We start from the raw sequence: 20792 nt of genomic DNA on the forward strand, positions 1-20792 counted from the left end.
ATATCAATCTTAAAATATATTAAAGAATATTTTCTCCCCCCATTATTTCTACTATCATTATTACTGTATATGTATATATGTAATAAATCATGTGTAGGATGCTGTATATGTGAACAATAACATTAAGATGATAATCTATTTGAGCTCCTACAATAAATTATATAAAGAAAAAAGACAAGAAACAAATACACATTTATAGATTTTTATTATTATATTATAAAACAATAATAATTTTTTCCCAATTTTGCTTTTGTAACCGCAAGCATCTCATGTCTTTATAGGATAGTGTGTGAGACTACCAGCAGTGGAGGAGAGAAGAGCGGCCAGGCCTCGGTCAGAGTGAGGGGTGGAGGGGTCGGGCTGTCTGCACAGGTCTTCCGCTTCCAGGTGAATGCAAATATAAGATATATAAGAAACCTGGTTACTGAGAGAAATCCAAAAATCTAGATAAAAATCTAGTTGGATAAAGAGTAAAATCTTTTTTTTTTTTTTTTTTTTTTTTAGAATAAACTGTCAGACAATTAACAAACATATGAACAAATCCTTTCGTAATAACATTCAAAATAGTGCTAATAATGATTCTCGAAGATGATGTTAATGTGAGTGCTTTAGAAGTTGAGATGTTTTGGTTACAGTAGTGAACATCTTGAGATAATAGGGTTAAAGATGGTTGTATGGAGAAATATTCAGACGCAAACAGACAAGATTTAGTCAAATACACACCTACATGTACATTTTGGACCTTTTTATTTTTACTAGTATGAACCTTTTATAAACTATCTATGGTATGAACATGTTATGGAAGCAAAATAGACAAAATCTCAAAATTTACCAGCGCTTGAGAAAAACAATGTTTTGGCCTGGAGTGAGTTGCTCTAAATGAGGTTACTACAGAGAGCTGACTGTAGTCCTGCTTATCAGTGCATGTCAACCCACTGAATGTCTGCAGAAACGCCCACTACACCCTTATGCATTGGTTGATTTTATAATGAAGCTGAAGCAAATAAACAAGCATTTAAATAACAGGGACATCTGTATTTTTATCACACCCAGTTCACAAGGAGGAGTCACTTTGATATTTTTTACACCCCCCCCCCCCCACACACACACACACACACACACACACACACACACACACACACACACACACACACACACACACAGACACACACCATACACACAAGTTTTTGTTCAGTTCCTCGGTAGTCGTTATTTGGGTGTGGAACCAAAACAGACACAGCGCCCGAGACCTCTGCTGTTTCTAAATCACAATCTTGAAATGCCTCATTTGGTAGAATGTACATACAAATGTGTTCACTTTTTGTTTTTACAGTTTCCAGCTCACAGCCTTCCTTTAATTATGCCCTACTATAACACTGTGCCTGCCTTAGAGCCTTCCCCTGGGAATTATTTAGAGACAGGATAGTTTCTTTTGGGGGAAATTAATGTAGTTTGTCTTTAAAATATGTAAATCGATTTAATATAAATTGCAGATAACAGGAGAGAGCAAATGCATTTTACACTGCAGATAGGGTGGGTGGGGGGGCAAATTGTTCCATTCTCATTATTGGCACCCCCCCCCCTCCCCCCCCCCCCCCAAAGAAGTGGTGGTTTCGCCCACGAATGGAACCACTGCAGTGTAATAACTTAACAACATGTTTACAGTAAAACTGATTGTAGATTTCCACAACAGCCTTAATTAATTAGCTCTAGTGACAAGCTAATGAATTGTTCTCAGTCGCTGGCTGTGAGGCAACCAAACCTTCTAGTGTTTTGTTTTCTTCCCAGAATGCCCCTGGTGTCTCGTTTATCTGCCCAATAAATCACACGGTTTATCGGTTTATTGATTATATACTCCCTTTCCTCTCCATCTCTCACCCACATATCTTTCTTTGCTCTTCTTCTGGGTGTCTTCATCCCCTCCAGGACCCCCTCCTCAGCAGCATCTTCCCCCACAGAGGGCCCCGGGCTGGGGGCACGGCACTCACCATCACAGGGCACAGGCTGAGGACCGGACACCCCAGTGACGTCAGCATCCTGATCGGAGGAGTTCCATGCATGCTGTAAGTGATCCCTTTTTTTACCTTCGTACTTGTTGTATATTTGTACTACTGTTTATGTGTACTGTTATTGTTTACATAGTTCATTGTGTTGTTAAGGGTAATAACAATTTTTTTTTAAAGTAAAAAAAAAAGTATGCTGTAAATGTCTCAATTTAATTTGCAAAAAATACTACATTACTATGTACATACAAACATATATCTACATCGAAATCACTTTTTGTCAAATCAGTGAATATCTCCTCCAGATATGCTTCCTGTATGTACTGTGAGTGTGCTGAAAATAAACAGCCTAGGCACTGATTTGACAAAAAGTGATTAGCCAGAATTGCTGAGCCTACCTTTTAAATTAGTTTTAATATTCGAGTTCTACCAACAAAAAGTTTTCTTTGGCTCCGTCCCTGCATTCCAAATCCAATTCTCTTTCCTTTTTCAAAGTGTATCCCAATTTATGTGCCTACTGCATGCACTAGGCACATAAATTGGGATACACTTTGCTAAATCTGACCACAAGAATTGGGACATCCTTAAATCTTTTTTCTACCATAATAAATAGCAGAAAGTATGGGTATTGGAAAGCATGGTAAGTCCATGTTTGATGAAATGTAAAAGTGTGTGTGTGCTTCTGTTTTCAGGCTGCACATCCAGGAGAATGAGCTGAGCTGTCTGACCCCCGGCAGCAACAGAACAGGCCAACACGCCCTCACTGTGCGCTTTGGAGGGGCTGAGCGCCACCTACAGGGAGTGGTCTACCGTTACACCCACAACCCCAACATCACTATGGCTGCTCCGTCCAAAAGCTTTCTCAGGTTAGCTTATCCATCTCAATTAAATGAACATTTGATCCTGTACTTAGTAGACGTTGTGTTATTGTAAATTATGTCTTAAGGTGAGACACTGCAGGTGACTTGGGTAAATGTTTTAACTTATTATATTCCATCATGAAACTTTGCCAGTTGATTACATACATTTAACCAATTATGTATGTTTTTATAAAAAAAATGTTTACAGAAATGTTTGAATGAATATGCAAATCTGCCAATATCTAACTAATTATGTGTCACATTTGCATCTCTTTAAAAAACAAAAATGTAGGTGTTGAATAAAGCCAGAGTTTAAATCTTTATTTTATGTTTGCAACAAATTATTGTCCAATGTTTAACAGAACAGATTTTGGATACAGCCTTTTTTTAAATTTAATAAATCAAAAACTGCAATGCACAGGTCTTAAAAAAATACTTGTGGTACATGATTTTAAGAAAAGATGGTTGTATAGGAGAAATAAACAAACACATCCAAGTTTAGCCTGAATGGACACCTAAATATACATCCATTGTGGACCTTTGATATAAACTGGTATGAAAGAAAACCCTGTTATGGAAGCAAAGTAGTCCAAAAATCTCAAAATATACGAGTAAGTGCTTGAATAAAAATTACATTTTGCCTTCAGTATCTCACCATAACATAAAATATAATAAATAAAGCATGATTTTTAAAAAATGTCTCTCGTTGCAGGGGAGGGCGGGTCATCAGAGTGTCTGGTCAGAACCTGGATGTGGTGCAGGAGCCCAGGATGAGAGTGACCCTCAGCCCTCCTGACACGCTCCCTCCCCGCAAGAGACGCAGCGCCGGAAAGAGACGGAGCGCTGGTCACTCACTGAAGAGAGGCAGGAGGATCGTCCCAGAGGCAGAATGTCCTGAAGGAACGCTCTGTCAAGTCAAACAGGTCAGACTCTCAGGGACACTTTCCCACTTAATAATCAGTGCAATCTTAACATGTACAATATCTATTTATACTCAGTCTGCATATTGTATAATACTGTATATTGCACCTTTTGTCAATTATGTTTTTGATATTGTGTATTTTCAATATATGTGCCTTACTTTTTGCACTGTCAATACATTTATTTTTAATATATATCACTTCTGTTATTTTATCCTTTTGTACTTATTGCACCGTTGGTCGGAGATAAACCTATTTTGGATTCCTCTGTATGTCTGGCACATATTTTAGAAATTGACATTTAAGTTTGCTTAACTTGAGGTATGTTACGGAACTGACTTTTTTGCCAAGTTCTTGTATTGACTATAATAATAATAATAATAATAATAAATGTATTTTAAATTGTGCTTTTCAAGGTACTTAAAGACACTTTACAATAAAATGAGTAAACAAGAACATTCAAAACAGGTGTAGCAATAAAGCCAACACACAATAAACAAAAGCAAAGACGGGTATATTAAAAGTCAATTCAAAATTTAAATCAGAATATAAAAGCAGGTATATTGTAAATATACCAGTTTGTAAATGCTGCAATACTAAGACATATAGAGAGATTTTTGTGGAGCTGATAGACGTAATCAACTTTGTGTCAACTCATTTGGCCATGGTTTGAATGTAAACGAAAGACGCACTACAGCTTTAAATCCAGATTGTAGTAGGTGGCTTTTTTTTGGGCCAGGCAGTGTAATATAAGCGTGGTGATTGTGATCCTAATAGATATACTTCATAGATAAATACTTCTCTTATATATTTCCTTTGTACAGTACGAGTCTCGCTGCACGGTGAACAGCTCCTCTCTCATCTCCTGTCCCACTCCGGCGGTGGGTCCTGAGGCCAGGCGGGCCACGGTCAGGGTTCACTTCCTACTGGACAGCCTACGTTTTGACTTCAGCGCGGTGGGGAACCAAGCTTTCAGCTATGAGCCAGACCCACGGCTCTACCCTCTCAACCGGGACGATCCCAGCCAGCCCTACCACCACAAGCCTGGCAGCGTCATCTCTGTGGAGGTAGGGTGGAGTTACATATAAGTGGCCTCGGGTCCCCTTGGAAGGCGCTATATAAATTATAAATATTCTTATTATTATATAATTGACTTTACCACTTCTTTACACTGTTAATTGCAGGCTTTAGATCAGCCTTTTAAAAGTAGTTTGACTTATCAACCCAGAAATTTGTTCATCATACATGGAGTCAATTTAGCAGTTTAAAGCTAGACACAGCAGGCAAAACAAATATTTTTAAGGACTGGTCAATTGTAATGGTTAACGCCATTGACTGGGACGCGGGAGAGTGGGGGATCGAATATATAGGGCTGTGAAGGGGGCTCACCATCCTGTCTAAGAAGCAATCTGAAGCTGCTGATTTGAGAATGAACTGCCAACCCTTTTTGTAACAAACTTAATGAAAGCCCATGAATGGAAAGCTGTGATGTAGAATTTTTTTTTATTTCTTTAAGCAATCAATTATCAAGCATAATGTATTAACATTTAATTGATCTCGCTAACTTTAATACACAAAAAGTGAGGCGATATATTTCACCTCTAGTGAGTGGCCCTTTGTATATTTTTTTCAGTATTTGGCCCTTGGTAAAACAAAAAGTTTGGACACCCCTGCACTAGACCATTGAGCAGCGTCTTGAGGATGTCAGTGAAGTACTCCAGTTTACCTTGTAAAATGAATTGAACATTTCATTGTGTATCTTTCTCCAGGGAGAGAACCTGGACCTGGCCATCTTCAAGCATGAGGTGGAGGCTCGGATAGGGGAGGGGCTGTGTGCTGTGAAGACCCTGACCCACAACCACCTGTACTGTGAACCCCCGGCCCAGCAGCCCTCAGTCCAGGCAGGCATCAAACAGGAGGGCCTGGACAGTCTGCCGGAGTTTACCGTAAGTCAACTTGTATGAGAGTGCAAATGGCATTACATTTAAATTAAAAAGGTGTTATACATTTCTTAAAAGTCTTATATTTGATTTGGAGAACCCTGCTGATAACATGATAAGAGTAAATAACGTATTTCCCAACATTTAATAAAAAAAAGACCCTTTTAAATAAGGTTTGTGGCCTACCCTGGTACACACTGACAATCAGCTGAGGTTAAGAGTGTAGAGATTAAAGGATCAAATCATATTAGAAAAATCAACGAGGCATGATTGCAAACTAAACCATACTAGTGTTACAACAACTCAACTGTTAAAAGTAGCTACGGGGAACTTTTAAATATCTCTGAAACAGTCTCATTTTCTTCTGATGATCATAAATGACATGTAACGGCAAACGAGACCATCAGTCCAAATAATGCTATTTTTATATAGTCTTAATGCCTTTGTCATGGGTACACTCACCCAGGAACTACAGCTGGCGTAGTAAACACTACCGCTTTTGGTCCAAGAATAAACACAAAATGAAAGTTCCTCGGAGCACCTTCAAATCCAAACACCTTCAACTTAATCTCAATGGCCACACCAACAGATGTTCTCCTTTGTGTCTGTTACTGTGCAGGTGAGAATGGGGAACCTGAACTTCTCTCTGGGCCGAGTGCAGTACGACAGCCAGGCCGGCTCTACCTTTCCTCTGGAGGCTCAGGTGGGAGTGGGGGTGGGAGCCTCCATAGTGGCTCTCATTGTGCTCATCATAGTTCTCATATACAGGTAAACACACCAGCTGCACTCAGTTCACTCACTTCAATTGGACTCAAATTTAGTAGTAGTGATCTATTGACATTTATATTTCCAATATGTGTTAACTAGAGATTCAAGTTATTTGATGAGTTTCAAGTTATTAAAAGTTGAGCATATTTACAGTACAAACCTTGTTGGTGAACTATGAAACAAAATAATAATTAATTAATCTTAAATCGAGGTAAAGTGTTCTCAATTAATCGTGAAAATTTGAGGTCAGAATCGCCCAGCCCTACTCAAATGTACTGGTCTTCTTTTTATTTCATGTATGAACAGTGTTGATTATTTATTTAACCTTTTTTAGGTTTAAAGGTGCACTGTGTGTGTCAGAGAAGTGAACATTTTCTAAAGTATACTCTCACAACTTAAGAAAACAGCCGTCAGTCTGCCCCAGGGCAGCTGTGTGGCTACTCTCGTAGTTTACCACCACCGGTATGACTGTGTGTGAACGAATTGAACCAGGAACCCTGTAAAGCGTCTTTGAGTGCCTAGGCAATAAAGCGCTATATAAAACCTATCAATTATTATTATATTCTTTCCCAGGAACAGTGGAATCCTGGAACACTGTTTGAAGTGTCCTGGCTTTATTTCCTGACCTAATTGTTGTCTGTGCATCCTTATTTGTTTGTCAGGCGGAAGAGCAAACAGGCCATGAGGGACTACAAGAAGGTTCAGATCCAGCTGGAGAACCTGGAGACCAGTGTGAGGGACCGCTGTAAGAAAGAGTTCACAGGTACAAAACAAATCTCCTCACTTACTTAAATTGTTGAGTAATATTTTGTACTCAACATTCATGTTTGTGTTGTCAAATGAAAGAATAGATTGTTCAATAAAATAATAAATCGATAAAATTCTACTTCCAAGTAAATCTGTTGAAATGTAATGTTTTTTAATTGTATTATTTTGCACGGATGCCTGCCTATGACATGACAAAACAAAATGTTTATCTTTATGTTTGGATATGAGAGTTCATTAAAATTATCCCCCACCTCCAGTTAGTTCCTGTAATTCCCAATATTTTGTCATTTTAAAAGTAGATTTCCAAAATATATTGAATGGACATTTGACAGACAGACAGACAGACAGACAGACAGACAGACAGACAGACAGACAGACAGACAGACAGATAAGCCTCCTTCATTCCCTCCCTCTCTCTCCCCCCTCCTGCAGACCTTATGACTGAGATGATGGACATGTCCAGTGATCTGGTTGGTTCAGGGATTCCCTTCCTGGATTACCGGGCGTACGCCGAGCGCATTTTCTTCCCCGGCCACCAGGAGTCTCCACTGAGGCGAGACCTGGACATCCCAGAGAGTCGCAGGCAGACTGTGGAACAGGGGCTGGTTCAGCTCTCCAATCTACTCAACAGTAAACTCTTCCTAACCAAGGTAAGCCAACAGCCTTCTAATGTGTTAGTTAGAGCAGGTGATTCAAATAAAGTCTTTGTTTTCAGGAAGTTCAGGTTTGTTTTTGGGAGAAATCAAATATCCTTATACTCTTCTTTTTTTATGAGAATTATACATTACATTTAAGCCCTCACTCATGAGGTATTGTAACATGGGCTGGTGTGTGCATAGACATTATAAAGGATAGACGCCGCGTTGGCCGCTACTGGCAATTGGCGCTGACGAGAAATGCGGGCGCCATCTTGGACCGGTCACACGTTCCACTCAGTGTAGTCTGTTTGGCAGGTGCAATGAACTGTCAGCGCATGTAATTAATCATATCTCATTAAATACCAAACTTTCACGCGGTTTTCTTTGCTGCAAAGATCATACATGTAGCTAAGATACAGGGTACAAGTTTCGACGTGTTTTAATATTCATAGTGGGCTTAACAGTCATAGAAGATTCTGATATGATATAAGTAACCAGACGTCCGAGATCAAAACGAGGAACATCCCCAGAAAAGGGGGAAAACGGAGACATTTCCAGTTTGACTAGCAATCTGATTGAAAAACCTAATGAGGTGTCAACAAAACGGGAACAGGTAGTTGTTTCTGTTTAGCCAGGGACAGGCAACCAACAATGGGGACGTCTGGTCACCTTTATGTGATGTAGGCTATGATAGGTATTTTGCAAATCACACACTTTAGACTAAATATGATAGAGAAGCAGAAACAGATAGGGGCAGTAAAGTCAGCTATTTTAATAAGTTAACAATATATGATTAGGCTATATATAAATATATTTATTCATTTACAGTGACGAGCATACACAATAAAGACAATCACAGGGATAACATAAACAGAGAGCAGAAATAAAATATGATAACATATATTAGGCTAATTTAAATAAAGTAGGCCTATACAAAGTACAAAACAAGAGCAAAAATAAAATACTAAATGAACAATGAATTCAGCTAAAACAGTTACAGTCAGATGTGTAAAATTCAGAAATCATAGATTCAAATAAACCAAGAGTAGGAAGAGCAGTCATTTTTAAATTGATCTGCAGAGCATTCCATGAATTAGGGGCACTACATGAAAAGGCAGTTATTCCTAAACTGGAGTTAGCTCGGGGCAATTTAGGAGGAGTAGTCGAGCATAGTACATATGAAGGGTGGATGTTTCCCATGAAGGCATTAAATATAAATAAAAACCAGTGTATATAATATCTCATTAAAAGAGAAGGACAACATGAGTGTTCATGTAAAAATATGTTTTATTTCTCTAATTTAAAACACAAGCTTGTTAGGCAATTGCCTCTTAAAAGAGGACGGGATTATTTAAAAGCAAAGTCTTCTTGGTTGTCCAATGTTCTATACTAGGGGGGGAATACCAAGTTCAGTCTAGTCTCGAGTTGGTTCCTCAGACACAGACAGGAAATCAATGCGTGCCTTGCAGCGCGGTAGCCTACATTTAAAAACACATTCAATACAAAACCACAGCAGTCAAAAGTATTAAAGTAAGGGAAAATCAAACAACAACAGCAAACAATAATACTCAAATGCATAAAATAAAGTTAACCATCCTTACAATTGCATTTTACCCCGAAGAGAAATTCAAGCGAGGCGAGTTTGGCAATGTGGTGCAGCCTTAATTTGTGAAAGACAGACACAACCAATGACAACAAGTCGGAATGGTGGTTGTCGATGCCAAACTGTGTCTCCTCAATATGTTCCCCAAGCAGAAACACATCCTCCGTTTCAATCTCCTCCCGGACGAAGTGTGTGACTCGGACGTCTGGTTACTTATATCATATCAGAATCTTCTATGACTGTTAAGCCCACTATGAATATTAAAACACGTCAAAACTTGTGCCCTGTATCTTAGCTACATGTATGAGCTTTGCAGCAAAGAAAACCGCGTGAAAATCAGTTTGGTATTTAATGAGATATGATTAATTACATGCGCTGACAGTTCATTCCACCTGCCAAACAGACTACACTGAGTGGAACGTGTGACCGGTCCAAGATGGCGCCCACATTTCTCGCGCTCAACGCCCAATGCCGCGTCTATCCTTTATAATGTCTATGGGTGTGTGTGGGGAGGAAAGTAGCTGAGATTGTAGCTACGGCTACAAACGGGATTCCCACACCGCAACTTTATTGTAATTTTGTTCATATTTAACAATCAAACATACAACACCAGGTCTCCATTGCACTATATCTAATAAATAAACATAAACCATCACATTGTGGCACTACATTCAATAGACTCTGGTTGTTACAGTATGCGCTCCATATTAAAACCAGCATGAAAATAACCTGTCGTTGCTCCATGCTGTGGTCTATTGTAAAAATGTCCATGTACAAAAAACTTGCTGTTATACAATACGCTGTTTTCCTTCCCCCCTGTCTCAACCCCTCCAGTTCATCCACACTCTTGAGGTGCAGCGGACCTTCTCCCCCAGGGACCGGGCCTATGTGGCCTCTCTGCTGACTGTGGCCCTGCATGGTAAACTGGAGTACTTCACTGACATCCTCAAGACACTGCTCAATGACCTAGTGGAGCAGTACGTGGCCAAGAACCCCAAACTCATGCTGCGCAGGTGAGTGTGTGGCCCTCAGTGGTTTATGCTTTATAGAGGTGACTTTAGAATTTGAATGATGTCATTTCTTAATATTCCCTTTGCTCACATGTGCACTTTTTACTTTTTCCCAGAACGGAATCGGTGGTTGAGAAGCTTTTGACGAACTGGATGTCCATTTGTCTGTTTACATTTCTGAGGGTACGTACACTATACAGTATGTTTTTCATTTAACCTTTGTGTTTATACACGAGAGATCATTGAAGGGTGACCCTCATTTCCAATGACGTTGAGCATATAATTATTCTCTCTTTAATAAGAATATAATGATAACTTATAATATAGTATAATAATTCAAATTAAAGTATCAATCTTGGTCAAGATGTTAATTGATAAACACTGGAATAAACTTGTGTTGTGTTTTGATTTTGATTTTGATTTATTAGGATCCCCATTAGCAACACACCAGAGTGAGAGCTAGTCTTCCTGGGGTCCGAAACATACAATATAAACAACAGACAATCACATGTTTGACAGAAGCATGTCAAAAAGAAATACAATAGACAAATGATAAACAATAAAATCAGAATTACAAATAACTACAACAAAATAAACAGAAAACAAGCTACAACCAGAAACAAAAACAATAATATATATATATGTAAAGTACATACAGTCATATGAAAAAGTTTGGGAACCCCTCTCAGCCGGCATTATAATTGACTCTGCTTTCACAAAAAAAATATAAAAGTGGTATGTCTTTAATTTACTAGGAACAGCTAAGTACTGGGATGTTTTCCAAACAAAGATTTTTTGAAAAGCAGTATTTGGTTGTATGAAATAAAATAAAATGTGAAAAACTGGCTGTGCAAAAATATAGGAACCCTTGTGGTTTTGTTGATTTTAATGCCTGTAACAGCATGTAAAACTGATGACTTTAAACACAAAGTTGGTTGGATTATGTTGTTAAGCCTTGAACCTCATAGAAATGTCTGTTTAATCATGAGCAAATGTATTTTAGGTGCCTAAATGCAAGTTGCACTTCTCTTTGACTCTCTGCTGAAGTGAGACAGAATGGGATCATCAAAACAGCTCCCAAAAGATCTGAAAAACAAAGATTGTTCATTGTCATGGTTTAGGGGAAGGCTACAAGAAGCTTTCCCAAAGGTTTCAATTGTCAATTTCGACTGTAGGGAACGTTGTCAGGAAATGGAAGGACACAGGCATAGTGGCAGTTAAACCCAGGCATGGCAGACCAAGAAAAAAACAGGAGCGGCATAGGTGGAGGATTGTGAGAATGGTTGCACACAACACACAGATCACCTCCAAAGACCTGCAAGAACATCTGGCTGCAGATTGTGTATCTGTACATCGTTCAACAATTCAGCGCAATTTGCACCAAAACATCTGCTTTTTATAAAGACCAAATAACTTAATTTTTGTCTCATCAGTCCAAAGCATTTTCTTCCAATATGAAGCTGGCATGTCTAAATGAGCTTTTGCATACTCCATGCAACTGTATCTGTGGCGTGGGCGCAGAAAAGGCTTCCTTCTCATCACCCGGCCATACAGATGTTTTGGTGCAAATTGCACTGAATTGTAGAACCATGTACAGATACACAATCTGCAGCCAGATGTTCTTGCAGGTCTTTGGAGGTGATCTTTGGGTTGTGTGCAACCATTCTCACAATCCGCCGCATATGCCGCTCTTGTACTTTTCTTGGTCTGCTAGACCTGGGTTTAACTGCAACTGTGCCTGTGTCCTTCCATTCCCTGACAACGTTCCTTACAGTAGAAATTGACAATTGAAACCTTTGGGAAAGCTTCTTGTAGCCTTCCCCTAAACCATGACAATGAATAATCTTTGTTTTTAAGATTTTTTGGGAGCTGTTTTGATGATCACATTCTGTCTCACTTCTGCAGAGAGTCAAAGAGAAGTGGAACTCGCATTTAGGCACCTAAAATACCTTTTATCATGATTAAACAGACCTTTATATGAGGTTCAAGGCTTAACAACATAATCCAACCAACTTTGTGTTTAAAGTCCTCAGTTTTACATGCTGTTACATGCATTAAAATCAGCAAGACCACAAGGGTTCCCATATTTTTGCACAGCCAGTTTTTCACATTTTATTTAATTTCATAAAACTAAATACTGCTTTTCAAAAAATCTTTGTTTGGAAAACATCCCAGTACTTAGCTGTTCCTGGTAAATTAAAGACATACCACTTTTATCTTTTTTGTGTGAAAGCAGAGTCATTTATAATGCCGGCTGAGAGGGGTTCCCAAACTTTTTCATATGACTGTATGAATTCACAATATCACAGGTTTGAGTAGCGTCCAGTCATTCAGCTGATCTAGCTTAGGACAGTGTTGACCCTTCCGTCTGTGTGCCCTGTCCAGGAGTCAGCAGGAGAGTCCTTCTACATGCTGTTCAGAGCCATAAAGCACCAGGTAGACAAGGGACCAGTGGACGCTGTCACTGGGAAAGCAAAGTACACACTGAACGACAACCGGCTACTAAGAGAGGACGTGGAGTATCGCACGCTGGTTAGAAAACATAATTGCATATTTGTTTTTTATTACATTATTATTATTATGTATTTTTTTAAATATTATTTTATGATTTTTTTTGCAACAGTCATGACAATACAATCAGACACATTTACTGTGTTTAATAAACCTTGATCAATAAACTTGAATGTTGTAACTACTGAATATACCTGTATCAATGGTAGGACTTAATTTTTCTGTTTGCATTTGAATTCAACTTTTACTCAATTGTAAAGGTGGAGTCAGCAATTTTGGAGAATGCTTGTTATTGAAACATTGTTTTGTGAAAAACAGTGAGTATCTCCTCACAATCCACTACCTGTACATACTGTGTGTGCAGTATATATATACCCTTTTATTTATATACCTGTTTACAGAGCTTAGGCTGTGTTAATCCTATATATTTTTTTGATGTTGAGATATTCATTGATTTTGACACAAGCAAGTGTTCTCCAGAATAGCTGATTTCAACTTTAATTAATCAGAAAAGTTGTACTCAAACTGTTTCACCACAAACTGAATTTCTCCATTGTGTTATGATAATATTGTGCAGACCCTAAACGTTGTGATACCGGCTGCGGCTGCTAGCAAGGCCGCTACCACCCAGACAGTACCGGCCAAAGTCCTGGACTGTGACACCATCACCCAGGTGAAAGAAAAACTTCTGGAACAAACCTGGAAGGGAACCTCATTTTCCCAGAGGCCACACATCGACTCCTTAAACCTCGGTAAGTCCTACTGTGTTTAAAGTAATAGTTCAATGTAATTTTTCATATTTAGCTTTTTGCTTCACTCTCAAGCTCAAGAAAAAAGGCAATGGAAACACAGGAGCTTTTGAAGTGAAGTTTTTTTTCTTTTGACCTGCTCCCCTTGACTTTCAGTGTTTGAGCTAAGCTAACCTGGATGAGCGACCTTTGCCCCTTCCTTCATCTAAAATGCACGCACAGTTACGGGTTTCTGTCGCCTTTTCTTGAGCTGGAGAGTAAGGCAAAAAGCTTAAAATTGAAAGATGTTGAGACCATTCCTTCAACAACATCCAGCTCCTCATCAGCATTGCACTGTTGTTAAAAGTGGGTTGCTCATATTCATTATAACCTTAGATCGTGGGGTACTGTCTTTTTTGCCAGAATATTCAAGTATTGAAAGAATTGGGTTACCAAAAGAGAGGAAAGCAACTCTGTACCATTTGCCTTCTGATTTGGAGCAGCACTTGTGTCCTATACTTTCTATCTTTATTGTTGAGTAAATGAAACTCAGTCTTAAATCTGCAATGGAAAAGCAGTATTTATGAGGTTCCCATACACGTGTCCCTGCAGAGTGGCGAGCGGGCGTGGCGGGTCACCTGATCCTATCAGACGAGGACCTGACGTCAGTAGTACAGGGCTCATGGAAACGCCTCAATACACTGCAACACTACAAGGTCAGTGCAACAGGCTGTCAGAGGAGACTACACTCTCTCCAATTCTTCCAACTGTTTAAAGGCGGAGTCAGTGATTCTGGAGAAATAATTTGTCACGTAGTGTGAATGCGATGTAAATAGTCTGGTGTTAATAAACAACACTAGGCTCTGTAAACTGGCATGTTCCTAGCTACGGTGATACATCCTTTGTTTACAAGCCCTTTGTTTACATGCAAGTTTCCTAAGCATAGGCTGTTTATTAACACAGTACACAGTACAGACAGGTAGCTGGGATCGTGAGGAGGTTGTCACTGATTTTGACCCATGCATTCTCCAGAATCACTGACTCCACCTTTTAAGGCACCTTTCCCTCCAAAGTGTGAACGTTTTGAATAAATCTGTGCCATGCAGGTCCCCGATGGAGCGACGGTGGCCCTGGTGCCCAGAAACGGCAAACATCACCTGCATGACAGCCATGATTACATGCCTGGAGAAAGTGAGTACACAGGATTTACACAAATACATTAGTATTGACACGACATGACCACATACAAAAAGGAAGTTATGGGAGTGAAAGTGGCATAGCTTTCCTTTATGCAGATGAGCCATAATGTTAACAAAGACGCTTTGGACTAAACCCAGAGCAGGCATGTTGATATAGTGTTTCAATAACTTTGTTTACATTTTCAACCGATTTGTCAATCATTGCAGGATGACGTCTTGACTTGTGTAATTTTTGACCTCATGATATTAAAGCCTGCAATGTGCATGACTTAAAGCGGTAGTGTGTAACTTCTGCCTTCCTTCTTAGAAACGCCCATGCTGGATGATGGGGAGGAGGGAGGAGTGAGGCTGTGGCACCTGGTGAAGGCCAGTGAGGAGACTGATCTGCCCAAACACAGGAGAGGCAGTGTGAGGGAGAGGGGGGGAGAGAGGGCCAAGGCTATCCCAGAGATCTACCTCACAAGACTGCTCTCCATGAAGGTACAACACACCATCTGAAGGCTCGCTAGCTCTTATTAATGTACTGTATATCGGTTCAAGGTTCAAGGTTCTTTATTGTCATTTTCTGTGTACTTGTGTATATAAGATATGTATATATATACCATTTCGCCTGTAGAGTCAAATACATGATTCATACTAATAATGTTGTCATGGAGTGTACATAGAAAAATTGTACACAAAAAAATCCCCTAACATTAATACTTCTAGTATTGTTTTTTTATAAAACAGCTAATAAGACAATGTTTTTGTATTGTACAGACCCATATATATAACACATCATTTAATGAAAGATTTGTTTGGTTAGTTGTAGTACAATGTCCAACACAAAACAAGTCTTTCTATCCTCACAGCTCTCAGTCTTTAAACCTCCTACCAGGAACTTTTAAAACAGTCCTTTACACATGTACATCTGTGTCCCTCCCTTCTGTCTTAGGGCACACTGCAGAAGTTTGTAGATGATCTATTCACAGCCATACTGAGCACCAGTCGGCCTGTCCCTCTGGCTGTCAAGTATTTCTTTGACCTGTTGGACGAGCAGGCTCTGCAGCACAACATCACAGACCCAGAGACCATCCACATCTGGAAGACCAACAGGTAAGCTGGTATCCACTAACACAAGAGCGCCCACCAACGCTCAATAAAAACCAGCATCCACTGACTGAAGACATTACATTATTAGATTTCATTTAGCCAGACCAAACTACAGCTAGTATTAGTATGGTCTGGAGGCTGGACACACGCTATATCGTTTCAGGGATTGGGGGGGGAACTGGGCTGGCCTCTTTCATTTCTTTAAACCAATCACAATTGTCTTGGGCGGCACCAAGCCCAGGAAGCTGCAACGTGTCCTTTCAAAATAGTGCAATTTGGTTCGACCATGGACCTATTGTAATAAATGCCTAAATGTTCTTTCATAGTTAAAGTAATTAAGAAATTAATGTAAAAATAGGCGGTGGAATTGGTACATGCTAAGGAGTTGTCAGTCCAAAATCCAATAAGTAAATTGCAGCCATCGGATCCAGTGCTTCCGAAAAACAGTAGTTTCAATGAAGCATCTAATTTTTTCTCTGATATTTAAATATATCCTGTCTCCGTACACACTTTTAAACAGTGGATCACCATTGTTCAACCCTCTTGTCCCCTGCCGTACAGTTTACCGCTGCGCTTCTGGATCAACATCCTGAAGAACCCTCAGTTCATCTTTGACGTGCAGACCTCCGACCACGTGGACGCCGTGCTGTCTGTCATCGCCCAGACCTTCATGGACTCCTGCACCATCGCCGACCACAAGCTGGGACGGGTGAGACAGGCACTTCAAAAAGCCTCTGGGAAAAACCTGCTCTAAAATAGTCAAACAAAGTCAATACATGATATCGAAATCTGATCGAAAAGAAATGTTCATAAATATTAAAGAATGTAGTTGTAGAAACACGTTTTTCTTACTGTCTAGAATCGTTTGACAGGACAGTGTGGTCCCTATCAAACGGTCTCCATGGCAGCAGTCATTGTATTTATAGAACGTTTGGGAAGAGAACTGCTGTGATTGGTTCAAAATGTGTGACATAAGAAGCTGAGCATAGAGCTGAACCTCATCTAAACATCTCTGTTTAGATTGAGGTGGGCTAAACTCTGTCTCTCCGCACTATCAATTAAGCATGGAACATTCCCCAAAAAATCATCTTTAAAAGAAAGCGGTGTATGACCTGTCTCGTTCTATATTCAGAACACGTTTGTCCATGTTGTCATTCCAGGACTCTCCCATCAACAAGTTGCTGTACGCCAGAGACATCCCGCGCTACAAGCAGATGGTGGAGAGGTAAGAACAGGACAGATGCTTGAACCACTGTTTTCTATCACAACTTGCAATTAAAACACATGTCCTCCCATCTTTACTTAAGACATCAAATTCCATAAAATTCCACATTGTGTGTTTCCTTTATAGAATAAAATAGTTACAAATGGTATCACTATTCGCTATTGATTTGTAATTATTCAGCAATCATTTTCTTTCTTTTTTTTGAAAGAGGCTATATTAAACTAAGCTATTTTTATTATACATAACTTTGTCCTATGTCTCATTGCTCCTTTCCCTCCAGATATTATGGAGACATCCGTCAGACCATCTCTGCCAGTGACCAGGAGATGAACTCCGCTCTAGCAGAACTCTCTCGAGTATGTTAAAAAAAAAACGCTTTGCTTGATTCCATTTAGTAGAAAATAGATCCTATATATAATCAACACCCTCCACTCACTCTGTTTGTACTCTCCCCTCAACAGAATTATACTGCTGAAGTCAACTGCATGGTGGCGTTACATGAGCTGTACAAGTACATCAACAAATACTACGATCAAGTGAGTATGACTGACAAACTGTACCACACGTACATGCAGTATAATGGAAGAGAAGTCGATGACAAAATATTTTTTGATATGTTTCATAGCCTATATCTTCAGTTTTTAGTTGGCTAATCACTCACCATTTCAACTGCGCCCTCTCATGGTGAACATATAGTATTTTCTATACAGTTCAAGTTTAAAAACGTTTTATTAATTTTGTATGGAGCAAACCATTTGAAGGAATATGAAGAAAAATTTAAGTATAACCGTAATATGCGATTATATGTCGAGTGATAACCCCAGGAAGAAAAAGTCTATATATCTTGGTGCGCCGACAGTACAGCAGCAGGGCCCCACAGTTTGCTTTACAGACATAGTCTAGTCTTACGCTTGTTTATAACACTAAGAATTACACGTAAATATGTTTTGTAGACTAACTGCAGGCTCTGCAAATGTAAACAAATCCCCCTTTCCCTGAAATTGCATAGTGCACCTTTAATGACCATTGTCAGCTCAAATATCTCTACTCCCACTCTCCTCCACCAGATCATTACGGCCTTGGAGGAGGACTGCACGGCCCAGAAGATGCAGCTGGGTTACAGGCTGCAACAGGTCGCTGCGGCCGTAGAAAACAAAGTCACAGACCTATGACCCAGAAAGGAACCAACATAGATCTATCTCCCCATTGACTTAGAGCAGAGGACAATGATTGGACAAGGGGCTTTCTATCTCCAGAAAAGGAAGATAATGTGTTTATTTCTTTTTTGAAGACATAGGAGGACAAAGGAACACTTTTGGCGCATAGTTTTGACAGACTGATTTCATATCAAGAGCCATCACTGACATTGGCCACGCACCCCCCCCCTCCCCCTTTCCATTTTCACATACTGGGAATAACAGGGCCACTGATGAAGCACTTCCGAACAAAAGGAATGTCCTTTTCAATGGTGTCCAGTGTGGAATTTTTAAAACTAGAAGGAGAAATGAGATGAAAAGATATTTCTTTTTCTGTTTTTCCTGTGACTCCACGTACGTATTTCTACACACGGCATTCCCACACGTTTTGCAGCGACAAGTGATTAGTCTGAAAAAGTGAAGGAGGAGGACTTTAAAATGGACAACTGTTGATTTTAACACAAGATGTCTTACGTAAAAGGACAAACAAGACAATGACACTGTCGGAAGAAGTGCTTGTGGAGACCTGAGTCAACCACTCGTAATTTTTTTTAAAAGGAGTTTTTTTTTTTTTCAATCTGCCTTTCAGCTTCCCTGAAATCATTCTTTCCAAGTCTTACTCTATAGGAGGCATTAGCTGATATGGAACAGGCTGTTGTTCTTTTTTTCCAGAACAGGTTTGCATTTTTGTGAGCTTCCATGTTTTTCTGATAGATGCTGCCTTCTTGTAGTTTGAACTTTTAAAACCCAATGTTTTGTAAAAAGTGTTGATTTGATTGTGTTCAGAAGATTAGCATTGTCCTACTGCTGTTGTGAATGTTGCTTTTTTGCTTGGGGAATGTTTTGCAAATGTTGATATCAGTTTTTTTTATGCGTATTTCCCAAAATATGTGGCAGAGCTACTTAAACGTAAGTCTTTAACTTAACCGTCCCTAAGTAAAAAAAACATGACAGTCAGAATTCTAACTTGAGGAAAGCCATTATTGCACTACTGTTTTCTGTAGTAACTCATTGAAATAAGGCGATCGGCCATTGCTAAATGAATTCTTATCTTCTCCCCTATTGACTAAAAGGATATGGCGGCAATTGATTAAGCTCCACTTGTACATTTTGAAATTGTATTTTAAAAATGGCTCACACCCTTCCATTGGAACTGCTGTCTCCGCTATTTAAGAAAGATTGCTCCTGGTTATCCTGTGCCTGGATTTTAAGCTTTAATTTTCATTAATTATGTTTTTGGTGTCAAAAGCGAATGCCACCATTTTAAAGTGTTACTTCAGAGAAAAGCTTAACCTCTCTATCTTTTAGAAATACTTAGCACTTCTCTCTAGATTTCAAATCAGACAAAAATTATTAATGAAAGCAGGTGCCTGTGCTGGCTCTTGCTCTGTGATTCCACACGTGAAAGTCTTTTTCCAATTTTTTTCCAATTTAATTTATTTTCTTATTTATTTTATCGCATATGTTGTTGGTTAATATTTTTCTGACGTATAAAATGATAGGGGTTATACCTCTCCCAAACAGATGGTCCATGATTTTTTTTTAAGGAAATAATTGTTTTATGTTTTACCTGAATGCTTTTCTTATATCTGTTGATCTACTCTCAGCCGTCTCACAATTATGTTGACAGTTTCAGTTTCTCATTCTGTATTTTCATCCAATTTAGGAAAGAAATAGGAATTTTAACGTTGCAAATGATTACTTTGTACATCCCAACAAAACAAAAAAAAAACTTATTTTCTTTTACTGTTGCACATTAGTGTTGCTTGTGGATTAGTTGTGTGTGTATAACTCCATTCTGATGTTTGACCATATTCCTGTAGATACATACTGCTCTCTAACTGATGAACCTAACAACAACTTAATGTGATGCAATAAAGTCCCAGTGTAAATGAATGAGCTTGTCCTTCCTCAATAGTCCGCTTCCTTTGAGAACGGATACAGTGTTTAGTTTTTTAGAAGTTTCAGGTCACGTCCACAAAGACAAAACTCCAATGGACTATATTGTAAAGGGTTACTGATTTTATTTTATTTTTTAGTAAGCTGTAATGTTGTTTTAGATGCAGAGTCTTGGTCTGGTTTTGATGGTGGTTGCTGCTCTGAGTGTGCATGTGTTCACTTTAGAGTTGGTCTGTAAATGTTTCTCCTACACTTTGCTGTAAGTCATTAGATGAATATGTGTTATTCTTAATTAAGAAAAAAAGATATAAACTTAAAGAGCCTTCTCAAGCTTTGAAAGGGTCAAAACAAGGCTACGGTATACTGTATGCTACCGACATAATTACTGTTGCTTAACAATGACGGTCCGCTTGCACTTTTGTCATTGGCAAA

General features: G+C 39.1%; 1 protein-coding gene across 1 annotated transcript in view; it reads left to right on the forward strand.

Annotated features, from left to right (window-relative positions):
- plxnb1a (plexin b1a) overlaps window positions 1-18554 on the forward strand; it is a gene marked incomplete at its 5' end in the record, with an annotated part of 41518 nt that extends 22964 nt beyond the window's left edge. The window contains 22 exons of the mRNA XM_080030868.1: window positions 282-387; window positions 1927-2063; window positions 2696-2869; window positions 3576-3786; window positions 4608-4850; window positions 5553-5729; window positions 6343-6491; window positions 7154-7254; window positions 7692-7909; window positions 10335-10513; window positions 10627-10693; window positions 12896-13042; window positions 13599-13773; window positions 14362-14465; window positions 14856-14940; window positions 15256-15428; window positions 15883-16043; window positions 16602-16749; window positions 17201-17265; window positions 17546-17621; window positions 17727-17801; window positions 18333-18554. Of these exons, the coding sequence (XP_079886994.1) occupies window positions 282-387; window positions 1927-2063; window positions 2696-2869; window positions 3576-3786; window positions 4608-4850; window positions 5553-5729; window positions 6343-6491; window positions 7154-7254; window positions 7692-7909; window positions 10335-10513; window positions 10627-10693; window positions 12896-13042; window positions 13599-13773; window positions 14362-14465; window positions 14856-14940; window positions 15256-15428; window positions 15883-16043; window positions 16602-16749; window positions 17201-17265; window positions 17546-17621; window positions 17727-17801; window positions 18333-18437 (3076 nt within the window). The 3' untranslated portion in view covers window positions 18438-18554. The remainder of the gene's footprint in view (window positions 1-281; window positions 388-1926; window positions 2064-2695; window positions 2870-3575; window positions 3787-4607; window positions 4851-5552; window positions 5730-6342; window positions 6492-7153; window positions 7255-7691; window positions 7910-10334; window positions 10514-10626; window positions 10694-12895; window positions 13043-13598; window positions 13774-14361; window positions 14466-14855; window positions 14941-15255; window positions 15429-15882; window positions 16044-16601; window positions 16750-17200; window positions 17266-17545; window positions 17622-17726; window positions 17802-18332) is intronic.
- Between the last annotated feature and the right edge of the window lie 2238 nt (window positions 18555-20792).

Source organism: Ammodytes marinus, assembly GCF_949987685.1.
Source record: "Ammodytes marinus genome assembly, chromosome: 7".
NCBI lineage: Eukaryota > Metazoa > Chordata > Actinopteri > Uranoscopiformes > Ammodytidae > Ammodytes > Ammodytes marinus.